Source organism: Canis aureus, chromosome 27, assembly GCF_053574225.1.
Source record: "Canis aureus isolate CA01 chromosome 27, VMU_Caureus_v.1.0, whole genome shotgun sequence".
Taxonomy (NCBI): Eukaryota; Metazoa; Chordata; class Mammalia; order Carnivora; family Canidae; genus Canis; species Canis aureus.
Genome location: NC_135637.1, coordinates 35,125,836 through 35,139,374, shown reverse-complemented (window position 1 = coordinate 35,139,374; position 13,539 = coordinate 35,125,836). Strand labels below are relative to the sequence as shown.

Below are 13,539 nucleotides of genomic sequence, written 5' to 3'. Positions count from 1 at the left end.
TGGAGCCCATTTGTAAGTGGGGTAAGTGGGGCAGCTCTGGCCAGCTGTGCTCTTCCTCAGCAGATATCTGGATCTAGGGAACAGCTGCTATAGGTCCATTGACTATGCTCCTAAGGGTACTGGGCAACCTCTGGTACAGGCCCACATAGGCTAGGAAGTGCAATTTTCAGTGGGTCCCTAGCCTAGGGGCCCTGAATGGGATGGTCGGGCAGAGGTAGGAGGTGGGAAGACTACCGAGGGCTCTCAAAGAAGTCCTACCCCTAGGGAGTGGTGTAGCTTGAACTAGGGTAGAGCTAAGCAAGTGGGGTTCATGCATTGGTATTGAGCTCAGAAAGTGATCAAATAATTTAGAAGCTTATATAACAGTTTGACATTCTTATTATATTTTATAAAACTATAATTACAAATCAAAAGTTTTAGAAAGGATTTTGGGAAGGATTTTGAGAAGCACTAACTTAGGGCTTCTAGAACATGAATCTACACCCCCAGAGGTGAATGTTTTGCCCTGCTGTAGGGCATCAGAAGAATAAGAAGCAGGCTCTTTGGTTTCATGGAGCAGAACTAGGAATTTATTGGTTTTCCCAGTTCTGTACATGGGTACAGATGGAAAGAGTTCAAGATTTGTACACACTGGTGTGCCTGACTACCTTTATATGACCTGGTGCTACCAAGAGGAAGAACAGCAGAAGACGTTGCCCAAAGGAGGGGCTAACAGTCCTAGAGTCCATTTTCACACATTCTGGTTAGCAAAGAGAATGCAAGTAGGTATGAGGGCTCTGAGGCTATAGGCTGGAATGTAATTTACCATGAATTCCTTGAGGAAAGGTGTCCAGTGATGGTGTCTGACCCAGGGATTTTGTCATGTCCAGAGATATCTATTGCAGCATTATAATTATAATAGAGAGCATTTGGCCAACTGCCTCAAAAAAAAAGTGTGTTGAGGAAATAAGCTATTGATTTTGTAGCCCCTAATTAATATCTATGACAACTGAAGTACTATGGAAAAATAGTTCACATGGCATGTTATTTGAAAAAAAACAACAACATGAAGTTGTATTCAGTTGTAATTGCAATATAAATAAAGACAATCAGAAATAAGAATGTTACTACTGACTTTGCAAAAATAAAAAAGATGAAAGTATTACATTTAATTGCATACCAATAAATCAGATAATTTAAATAAAATGGGAGAAATTTCTAGAAAGATATGAACCACCAAAACTGACAAAAGAAATAGACAATCTGAAGAGACCTATAACAAGTGAAAAAATTGAATAAGTAATCAAACAATAGCCTACAAAGAAAAGCCCAGGTCCAGGTGGCTTTACTAATTTATTCTACCAATCAAAAAAATTAATGCCAATTCTTCATAAACTCTTAAAAAGTAGGAGAGCAGAACTCAGCTGGCTCAGTCAATGGAGTGTGCAACTCTTTTTTTTTTTTAAGATTTTATTTATTTATTCATGACAGAGAGAGAGGCAGAGATACAGGCAGAGGGAGAAGCAGGCTCCACACAGGGAGCCTGATATGGGACTCAATTCCAGGTCTCTAGGATTACACCCTGGGCCGAAGGCGGCACTAAACGACTGGGCCACAAGGGCTGCCCCGGAGTGTGCAACTCTTGATGTCAGGGTTGTAGGTTCAAGCCCCACATTGGGTGCATAGATTACATAAAAATAAAATCTTTTAAAAAAATAGAAGAGAACATTTCCCAATTCATTCTGTGAGGCCAGTATCATGAGGATACCAAAAGCAAAGATGGAGAAAACTACAATATTTCTTATGCATAAGGACACGCAAATCCTCAAAAATAAAACAACATATATTTTTTTTAATCATACATGACCAAGTGGGATTTATCCTAGGAATACAAGGTTGGTTCAACATATGAAAATCAGCTGATACAATAATATACTATATCAATAGAGCAAAAACAGACACCATATAATTGAATCTAGCACTCATTCATGACCTAAACAAAAACTAGGAATAAATGGAACTCCATCAACATGATAAAAGGACATCTTTGAAAAACCCACATAATTAAAATCATACTTAATGGTAGAACACCAGATGCTTTCCCCCTAAGGAAAATGAACAGGAACGAGACAGGATGTCAGCTCTTGCCACTTCTGTTCAACATTGTACTAGAATTTCTAGACTAAATGACTTCAAGATTGCAAGATACAAGATCAATATATAAAAATCACTTACATTTCCCTACATTTATAAAGAACAATCCAAAAAAAAAAGAACTTAAGACAATAGTTCTATTACAATAGCACAGAGAAGAATAAAATGTTTAGTATTAAATTTAACAAAAGGAATACAGTATAAAAACTATACTTTGGAAACTACAACACATTGTTGAAAGATAGACCTAAATAAATGGAAAGACATTCTGGATGACAATATTGTTAAAATGGTAGTAGCCCCTAAATTGGTCTACAGATTCAACACAGTCCTTTGCAGAATTCCAACAGGCTTCTTTTTAGAAATTAACAAGCTGATCCCAAAGTTCATTTGGAAACTCAAGGGCCCCTAAATAGCCAAAATAGTCTTGGGAAGAAAGAGCAGAGTTGGAGAACTCACACTTCCTGAGTTAAAAACTTAATACAGAACAATAATATAGTGTGGTACTACCAAGGACAGATACATAGATCAGAAGATTAGAGCTGAAATCCCAGAAATAAACTCACATGTCTGCGGTCAGTTGATTCTCAGCAAGGGCGCCAAGACTATTCAATGAATGGAGAAAGAAGAGTCTTGCAAACAATGGTGCTGGGACAGCAGGATATCCACATGCAAAAAAATAAAGTTAGATCCTTACTTCACACTGCATACTTCACACTGCAAAATTAACTCAGGGCAGTCCGGGTGGCTCAGCGGTTTAGCACCGCCTTCAGCCCAGGGCGTGATCCTGGAGGCCCAGGATCAAGTCCCACGTCAGGCTCCCTGCATAGAGCCTGCTTCTCCCTCTGCTTGTGTCTCTGCCTCTCTCTCTCTCTCGAATAAATCAATTAAATCTTTTTTAAAAAGTAACTGAAAATTGATCAAAGAACTAAATTTAAGAGCCAAACTACAAAATTCTTTGTGACTTTGGATTTGTTCATGAATTCTCAGATATGACAGCAAAATCACAAGCAGTCAAAGAAGAAAGGTAGATTGGACTTCATTAAAATTTGAATCTTTTCTGCTTTAAAGAAGACCATCAAGATGATGAGGGAAAAAAACTGTAGAACTGAAGAAAATATTTGCTAATCCTGTATCTAAGGAAGGACTTATGTCTAGAATACAAATATTCTTACCACTCAGTAGTAGACTAATGCAGTTTTTAAGTGGGCCAAGGATTTAAATGGGCATTTTTAAAATATGATATACAAGGGGTGCCTGGATGGCTCATTCAGTTGAGCATCTGACTCTTGATTTCAGCTCAGTTCATGATCCCAGGGTCCTGGGATCGTGTCCCACATCAGGCTCCATGCTCAGTTGGAGAGTCTGCTTAGGATTCTCTCTCTCCCTCTGTCTCTCTCCCTACTCACAATCTCTTTCTCTCTCTCAAAAATAAATAAATAAAAATCATTTTTAAAAATATGATATACAAGTAGCCAATAAGCAAATGAAAAGATACTCAACATTATTAGCTATTGGGGAAATAGAAGTAAAGCCACAAGATTATACTTCACACTGCTGGGAAATCAAAAAATAGATTATTAAGTGTTGGCATCAATGTGAAGAAATTGGTGGGTATATAAAATGGTACAGACACTTTGGAAAATAGTCTGACAGTTCTTTAAAAAGTTAAACATAGGGGATCCCTGGGTGGCTCAGCGGTTTAGCACCTGCCTTTGGCCCAGGGCGCAGTCCTGGAGACCCGGGATCAAGTCCCGCATCGGGCTCCCGGCGTGGATCCTGCTTCTCCCTCCTCCTGTGTCTCTGCCTCTCTCTCTCTCTATGTCTATCATAAATAAATAAATAAGTCTTTTTAAAAAAATAAAAATAAAATAAATAAAAAGTTAAACGTAACTTAACATTTGACACAATTTCAGTGCTGGGAAAACACCCAAGAAAAATGAAAACATGCCTAAACAAATAACTTTTACATGAATGTTCAAATCAGCATTATGTGTAATAGCCCAAAGCTTGAAACTAAGCAAATGTCTATAAGCTAAAGTATGGATAAACAAGGTATGGCTATCCATACAAAGAAATATTATTCAGTCATTAAAAAGGAGTAAAGTAGCAGTATATTCTACAGCATGAATGAACCTTGAATACATGCTAAGTGAAAGAAACCAATCCTGGATACCTCTTGTTCTGTGATTTCATTTATAAGAAATATCCAGAATGGGGACATCTATGGAAATACAAAGTTAAGCTGTGGCAAATGGGAGAATTGGTGGGACCAGAGTTGAGAAATGATACCAAGAAGTATAGGGAGTTTTTTTTTTTGGGGGGGGATGATGAAAATATTCTGAAATTGCTATTGTGATTGTCGTACAACTTTGTGAAGACACCAAGAACTACTGAAACACTATTTAAACACATACAATGTACACATACACGTATACACAGATTGCAATGGAGAATTGCAAGAAAATGCATGAGATACTGTGTTTCTGTATCAGCAGCACCAAGGACTTCTAAGTGGAGTTTTTTATTGACTTTTGTTTTGAAAACTTGAAAACCTTCAGCAACATGGAAACATAGTCCATTAAATGCCTTTGTACCCTTCACCTAGTTTCACCAATTTTTTGTCACTTTTGCCAGTTTTGATTTTACTTTTACTCTACCCATGATAGAAACACAAAACTTCTCTCTTTCCTGGTATGAGAGTCCCTTCGTAAGCAAGAATGTTCTCCTACACAGTTGCATTCCATTATTACACTCCAGTAGGTAGTCAGTCCTACACTTCAAAAAATTTTTTTTAATTTTATGAAGTACTGTCCATCATTTAGAGTTTTCTCTTTGTGTTGTACAGTTGTATGTGTTTTGACAAATGCATAATGTCTTATGTCCAGCATCACCATGTACAGTAATTTCACCTCCCTGAATATCCTTGTACTTTAGGAGTTTATCCTTCCTCCTCCATGAATCACTGAACAATCACTGAACCTTTTTTTTTTTTTTTTAAGATTTTATTTATTCTTTTTTTTTTTTTTTTTTTTTTTTTTTTTTTTTTTTTTTTAGATTTTATTTATTCTTGAGAGAACAGAGAGAGAGGCAGAGGGAGAAGCAGGCTTCCTCTAGGGAGCCGATGCAGGACTCAATCCCAGGACCCCAGGATCACACCCTGAGCCAAAGGCAGACACTCAACCACTGAGCTACCCAGGCATCCCAATCACTGAACTTTTTACTGCCTCCATAGTTTTGCCTTTTCTAGAATGTCGTATAATTGGAATCATACCAGATATACCCTTTTCTAATGTTTGTCTTTCCCTTAGCAATATCCATTTAATATTCTTACATGCATTTTTATGGTTTAATAGTTCATTTATTATCAAGTAATATTCCATTGTATGGATGTACCACAGTTTATCCATTCCCCCATTGAAGGACACTTTAGTTGCTTCTATTTGGCGCAGTATGTATAAACATTGTATAAGGCTGCTGTGAACATTCATGCATAGCTTTTTCTGTGAATACATGTTTTCAAGTCAGTTTTGAGCAAGTACCTAGAAGTGCAATCACTAGATTGTGTGATAAGACTAGATTTAGCTTTGTAAGAAACTGCCAGACTGTCTTTTACAATGACTGCAATTCCCACCAACAATGATATCCTTTGATCCACATTCTTGTCCACAGTTATAAGTTTTTTAGGTTTTAGCCATTTTAATAAGTGTTGAATGATCCCTCATTATTGTTTTAATTTTCTGTTCCCTGACTTACACTTCCTAATGTTGACTATTTTCATATGCTTATTAGCCATCTGGATCTTCTTTGGTGAGGTGCCCGTTTAAATTTTTTTATTTTTTGGATTAAGTTGCTTGTTTTCTTACTGTCAAGTTCTACAAATTCTTTATATTTTGGATTCAAATCCTTACTCAGATAATGTGATTTGCAAATATTGTCCCTTGGTCTTTGGCTTGTCTTTTCATTCTTTTAACAGTGTCTTAGAGCAGAAATTTCTAATGTTAATGAAGTTCAACTGAACTAGACTTTTTTCTGTCATGGATCATGCTTTCAGCATTATATCAAAAACTCATTGCCAACATATTCAATCTAATGTTAATTAAGTCCAACTGAATTAGATTTTTTCTGTCATGGGTCGTGCTTTCAGCATTGTATCAAAAACTCATTGCCAATATATTCAATAATAATATTCAATAATTATTCAATAATAACTTTGTATGGTGACAGATGGTAACTACACTGCCATGGTAAGCACTGCAGTGTAAAAAATAAATTTTCCAAACCCAGATTCATCTAGACCTCCTGCCATATTTTCTTCTAAGTTCTCCTTTTATAGTTTTGCATTTTATATGTAGATCTGTTCCATTTTGAGTTAATCTTTGTGGGAGATGTAAGGTGTCTAGATTCAGTTTTTGCATGTGGTTGTCCAGTTGTTCCAGCATCATTTTTTGAAAAGACTATCCTTTCTATGCCTTTGTCTTAATCAAAGATCACTTGACTATATTTGTATGGATCTGTTTCTAGGGCTTTTTTTTTATCTTTCCATGTAACTTTAGAATAAGTTTATCAGTATATACAATATAATTTCCTGGGGCTTTTAATGGGATTCCATTTAATATCTAGATCAAAAAAAAAAATTCTAGATCAAATAATGAAAAATTGACCTCTTAACAATATTAACTCTTCTTATCCATGAACATGGAATATTTCCATTTATGGAGATCTTTGATTTATTTTAATCAGAGTTTTATAGTTTTCTTCATATGGAATTTAGACATATTTTGTTAGATTTATATCTAATTCATTTTTTTGATGCTAATGTAAATAGTATTGTATTTAGAATTTCAAATACCAGTTATTCATTATTGGTATTTGGAAAAGCAATTGACTTTCTTCATATATTTTTTTAAGATTTTATTTATGTGAGAGAGAGATTATGAGCAGGGGGGAAGGGCAGAGGAAGAAGCAGACTCCCTACTGAATAAGGAGCCTAATGCGGGACTCGATCCCAGGACCCTGGGATCATGACCTGAACTGAAAGCAGGACTTAACCAGCTGAGCTACACAGGCACCCTTGACTTTTGTATATTAACTTGATATCCTATAGCCTTGCCATAATTGCTTACTAGTTCCATTTTTTGTTGTTGTCTTTGATTCTTTGATATTTTCTACAAAGACAATTATGTCATCTGCAAATAAAGATAATTTTATTTCTCCTTCCCAACCTGTATGCCTTTTATTTCTTTCTCTTATCTTATTGCATTAGCTAGGATTTCTAGTACCATATTAAATAGAAGCAGTGAGAGGGGACATCCTTGCCCTCTCAGTCTTATGGAGAAAGCATTTAGTGTCTCACCATTAAGTATGATGTTAGCTCTAGGGTTTTTTGTGAATATCCCTTATCAAATTGAGGAAGTTCACCTCTAATCCTGGTTTATTAGGAGTTTTTATCATGAATGGATGTTGGGTTTTGTCAAATGCCAGATCATATGATTATAAGATTTTTCTTCTTTAGCTTTATTGGATGTGATAGATTACATTAACCACTTTGAATTTTGAGTTCGTGCGCATATCTGGAATAAATATCGTTTGGTTTTGTTTTCTTTTTTTTTTAAGATTTTTTTCATTTATTCATGAGAGATACAGAAAGAGAGGCAGCGACACGGGCAGAGGGAGGAGAAGCAGGTTCCATGCAAGGAGCTCTATGCGAGACTCAGTCCCGGGAATCCAGGATCAGGCCCTGAGCCAAACTGCTGAGGCTCAACTCCTGAGCCACCCAGGCATCCCCCATTTGGTTACTGTATATAGTTGTTATACATTGTTGGATTCAATTTGCCAATATTTTGTTGAAAACTTTTACATCTATGTCCAAAAGGTTTTTTTTTCTTGTAATAGTTTTATTTTTTTCTTATCAGTATTTGGTTTTTATATTTGGGTAATGCTTGCCTCATGGGTGTTAGATTTATTTCCTCTGCTTCTCTTTTCTGGAGTGTATTTTAGAGAATTGGTATAATTTCTTCCTTAAATACTTGGTAGAATTCACTAGTAAAATTATGTGGGCCTGGTACTTTTTTTTCTTGGAAGGTTATTAATTGTTGATTCATTTTCTTTACTAGGCCTAGTCAGATTAGCTATTTTTCCTTATATGAATTTTAGTTGTTTTTTGTTTTTTTCAGGGAACTGATCCATTTCATCAAAGTTATCCAATCTGTGGGTTTAGAATTATTCATAATACTCTTTTATGTTCATTTTATTGTCCGTGGGAGCAGTAGTGAAGGCCCCTTTGCATTTCTGACATTAGTGATTTGTGTTCTCTTTTTATCTTGATTAGCCTGGCTGAAAGTTTATAAATTTTATTATTTTCAAAGAATCAACCTTTTATTTAATTGATTTTTCTCTATTTTTTTTTAAAGATTTTATTTATTCATGAGAGACCCAGAGAGAGAGAGAAGCAGAGACACAGGCAGAGGGAGAAGCAGTCTCTATGCAGGGACCCCAATGTGGGATTCGATCCCGGGACTCCAGGATCATGCCCTGGGGCAGAGGCAGGCACCAAACCGCTGAGCCACCCAGGGATCCCCAATTTTTCTCTATTGTTTTCCTGTTTTGAATTTCATGGATTTCTCCTCCAATTTTTACTATTTATTTTCTTCTACTTGCTTTATATTACTTTGCTTATCATGGCCTTATTATTATATTACTATATTGCTGTTTATTATTTATTTCCTTCTGCTTGCTAAAGTTTTTCTAGTTCCTAAAGGTAAAGTTTAGGTTTTTCATTTCACGTCTTTCTTCTTTCCTAAAATAGGCATTCTTGGGGAGCGTGGGTGGCTCAGTTGGGTAGGCAACCAGATTGATTTTGGCTCTGTTGTGATCTCAGGGTCAGGAGATTGAGCCCCATGTCTGGGTTCACGCTCAGCAGAGTTTGCTTGAAGATTCTCTCCCTCTGTCCTTCCTCCTACTCTCACTCTTGGATACTCTCTCTCTAAAATAAATAAATCTTTAAAAAATAATAATAAAGGGAGTGCATACTTGACAGTCAGTTATCATCTGACTCTTGGTTTTGGCCAAGGTGGTGATTTCAGGGTCCTGAGATCAAGCCCTGCATTGAAGTCCATGCTCAGTACAGAGTTTGCTTAAGACTCTCTCCTTCTGTCCCTCCCCACCTCTATAAATAAATAAATAAATCTTTTAAAAATAATAAAAATAAAATAGGTTCTCTGCTATAAAGTTCCCTAACCACTGCTTTCACTGTATTCTACAAGTTTTGATAAATTACTTTTTTTTTTTCATTTAATTAAATACTTTTACGCTTGAGGCTTTTTTTTTTTTTTTTTTTTAACTATATATTGTTCAAAAGTGTGTGGTTTAATCTCTGGGGTTTCTCCAGGGATCTTTCTGTTATTGTTGTCTAGTTTAGTTCTGTTGTGTGTTTAAAGCATATTTTGTATGATTTTTACTCATTTAAATTTGTTAGAATATGTATTTTGACCCAGAATGTGATCTAACTTAGTGAATATTCCATGTGATCTTGAGAAGAATGTATATTCTGCTCTTGTTATATGAAGTATTTTATAAATATCAACTAAATTCAAATAAACTATAGTACTCTTCATCTGATTATTTCCTTATTGATTTTCTGTCTGGTGGATCTGTCAGTTAGAGAGGTAAATTGAAATCTCCACTTATAATTGTGGAGTTGTCTAGTTCTCCTTATGGTTCTATCAGTTTTTGACAGGTGTATTTTGATGATCTGTTGTTAGGCGTGTATACATTAAGGATTGCTATGTCTTCTTGGAAAATTGACCCTTTTATTATGTAATGTTTCTCTTTATCCTTAGTAATTTTCCTTACTTTGGTGTCCACTATCTCTGAAATTAATATAGCTACTCCAGTTTTCTTCTAATTAGAGTTAGAATGTCATACAGACATATGCTGGAGATATTGCAGGTTTGGTTCCAGACCACAACAATAAATAGAATATTGCAATAAAGCAAGTCAAATGAATTTTTTGGTTTCCCAGTACATGTTAAAAGTTGTTTACAACCTACTGTAGTTTATTAAGTGTGCAATAATAGCATTATATCTAAGGAAGCAATGTATATACCTAAATGGAAAAGAGTACTTCCTTGCTAAAAAATGTTAAGCATCATCTGAGCTTTCAGCAAGTCATAATCTTTTGCTGGTGGAGAGTCTTTGCTCAGTGTTGATGGCTACTAACTGTTCAGGGTGATGGTTGCTGAAGGTTGGAGTGGCTATGGCAGCTTTTTAAGACTATTACGTTTGCCTCATCAATTAACTCTCCCTGTTATGAACAATTTCTCTGTAGCATGTGATGCTGTTTGATAGGATTTTATACACAGCAGAACTTCTTTCAGAATTAGAGTCAGTCCTCTCAAAGCCTGCCACTGTTTTATCAGCTACATTTATGTAGTATTCTAAATGCTTTGATCTCATTTCAATGATCCTTACAGCATCTTCTCCAGAAGTAGATTCCATCTCAAGAAATTACTCTCTCTCCTCCTCCATGAGCAGCAACTTCTCATCCATTCGGGTTTTATCATGAGATTGCAGCAGTTCAGTCACATCTTGAGGTTCCCCCTCTAATTCTACATTTCTTGCTATTTCCACCATATCTGCAGTTACTTCCTACACTGAAGTCTTGAACCCGTGAAAGTCATCCATGAGGGTTGGAATTTACTTCTTCCAAATTCCTCTTCATGTTGCTATTTTGACCCCTTGCCATGAATCTTGAATGTTCTTAATGGCATCTAGATGATGAATCCTTTCCAGAAGGTTTTCCATTTGCTTTGTCCAGATCCATCATAGGAATCACTATCTGTGGCAGCTGTAGCCTTATAAAATGTATTTCTTCAGTAATATGACTTGAAAGTCAAAACTACTTAATCCATGGTTTGCGGAACAGATGTGATGGTAGCAGGCATGAAAACATTAATTTCATGCATCTCTATCAGAGTTTTGGGTGACCAGGTGTATTGGCAATGAACAGTAATATATTTAAAGAAATCTTTTTTTTTTTTCTTCTGAGCAGTAGGTCTCAACAGTGAGCTTAAAATACTTAGTAAAACATATTGTAAACAGATATGCTCTCATCTAGACTTTGTTCTGCTTATATAGGGTATAGGCAGAGGAAATTTAGCATAATTCTTAAGGCCCTAGGATTTTTGGAATGGTAAATGAGCATTGGCTTCCACTTAAAGTCACTAGCTGCATTTACCCCTAATGAGAGTCAGCCTGTCCTTTGAAGCCAGGCACTGACTTCTCTTCTCCAGCTATGAAAGTCCTACTAGATAGCTTGTTTGTTTGTTTGTTTGTTTGTTTGTTTGTTTAAAAGATTTTATTTATTCATGAGAGATACACAGAGAGAGAGAGAGAGGCAGAGACACAGGCAGAGGGAGAAGCAGGCTCCATGCAGGGAGCCCAATGTGGGACTCGATCCCAGTACTCCAGGATCACTCCCTGGGCCAAAGGCAGCGCTAAACTGCTGAGCCACCCAGGGACCCCCAGCTCCTACTTTTTTTTAAAGATTTTATTTATTTATTCATGAGAGACACAGAGAGAGAGAGAGGCAGAGACACAGGCAGGGGGAGAAGCAGGCTCCATGCAGGGAGCCCGACGTGGAGACTCGATCCCGGGTCTCCAGGAATACGCCCTGGGCTGAAGGTGGCACTAAATCGCTGAGCCACCCAAGGATCCCCAGCTTCTACTTTTAATACAAGGTTGTTTCATGTATATTGAAAATCTGTCATTTAGTATAGCCACCTTCGCTAATTATCTTAGCTAGATCTTCTGGATAACTTGCTGCAGCTTCTACATTAGCACTTCAAGCTTCTACCTTGCAGTCTTCGTTATGGAGCCGCTTCTTTCCTTAAAACTCACGAACTACTCTCTGCTAGCTTCAAATTAGTTATTCTACTCCTGTTATACCAGACCCCTGTTGAACTGGTGGTAAGGTTTGGGGGAAAATAAGCATTCTGTTAGCTTATGATTAAATCTTGTGTTGTTGTTGGACCTGTGACCCTGGGCCATGACCTTCAGAAGAATTCCTTAGCCTGGTTGGGGGCTGTAGGGGGTGCCTAGGCTGTAGTTGGTTAATTGCCCTGCCCCTGAGTCACATGGGGCTCTAGTAAAGTAGTTTCCCTTGAAGGCAGGGTTTTGTTAAGGTTTTTCTTCCCCCTCCCCAGCCCAAAACACACGGGATTTTTCCATCCCTGATCTTCACCTATGAGAGCCTGTTAGAGCTCCTGGAGGTAAACCTAAGTATGGGTACCCTCCTGCCACTGAACCCCCAAGAGTTCTAACTTACAAGCCAGTCCTCACTCAGCCCCCAGCAGTATGCCAGTTACTTTAATTCTTTCTACCAGTTAGGGCTCCAGGAGCTCCAACTCCAGGTAAGCTCTGGCTTTCTGTCCTCACCTGCTAGCTCCAGTTTCTAGGGTGGCAGTTTGCCTTGTGACCTTACTTTTCTGATGAATGTAAGAAAAGTTGATTTTCAGCTTTCCTCTTACTTTGAGGTTAGGAGTGACAACTTCCAAGCTCTTTGCAAGTGGAACAGAATTTGGAACAGAAACCAGAAATCTTTTTTTTACTATTTTTATTTATTAACTTTTAGTGATGAGTGTGGATTTTATTAATTATTACAAACTTAATAGTCATATAGAGAAAGCCACGGGTATCTGTGTTTGCGCAGGTTGAAAGAGCAGAACCTTGTGAAAGAGCTGAGGCCCCGGGATCTCCTGGAGAGCAGCAGTGATAGTGATGAAAAGGTCCCTGTGACCAAGCCCTCCTCATTGTCCAAGCGAAAACTGGAGCTTGAGGTGGAAACAGTGGAAAAGAAGAAGAAAGGGCGGCCTCGGAAGGACTCTCGGCTCATGCCTGTGTCTTTGTCTGTCCAGGTGAGGCCAGCAGGCCCATGCTGTCTCCCCCAGCCTACCTTATGAGCTCAGTGCTGGGATCCGCACATGCCCGAGTGGGATGAGAGAGGCCGTGCATGCCAGTGTGCCTCATTAGTGTGGAACAGTTGGCATAGATATGCAGTCCCCCACACCTGCCCTCAGCCCACTCAGAGTCCTTGAACGGTTCCCTGGAGTCAGCTACTCATCTGGAAGTGGGGTCTTTATGGTGTTCATCTGCACTTTCACCCTCACAGAGTAGGCGGAAATGCCTAGGGAACTGGCCTGACCTCACCACTAGGTGACTCACCTTTACCTGACGTTGCCCTATAGTGTGGGGTGGGGCTTAGAAATATTTTTGCTCTTGTAGTCCCCAGCTGCCCTGACCGCAGAGAAGGACGCCGTGTGTTTGTCTGTACCAGCACCTGCACTGAAACTGCCCATGCCAGGCCCCCAAAGAGCATTCACTCTCCAGGTGAGCAGGCTTCCTACC

The 13,539-nt window shown here is 37.9% G+C and overlaps 1 protein-coding gene across 3 annotated transcripts in view; it reads left to right on the top strand.

The window, feature by feature from the left end:
* The window catches only part of HIRA (histone cell cycle regulator), an 88,159-nt gene that overhangs the window by 52,179 nt on the left and 22,441 nt on the right, over window positions 1-13,539 (top strand). For all 3 annotated transcript variants that reach the window (XM_077874682.1, XM_077874684.1, XM_077874685.1), the window contains 2 exons: window positions 12,845-13,049; window positions 13,417-13,521. In XM_077874682.1, the coding sequence (XP_077730808.1) occupies window positions 12,845-13,049; window positions 13,417-13,521 (310 nt within the window). The remainder of the gene's footprint in view (window positions 1-12,844; window positions 13,050-13,416; window positions 13,522-13,539) is intronic.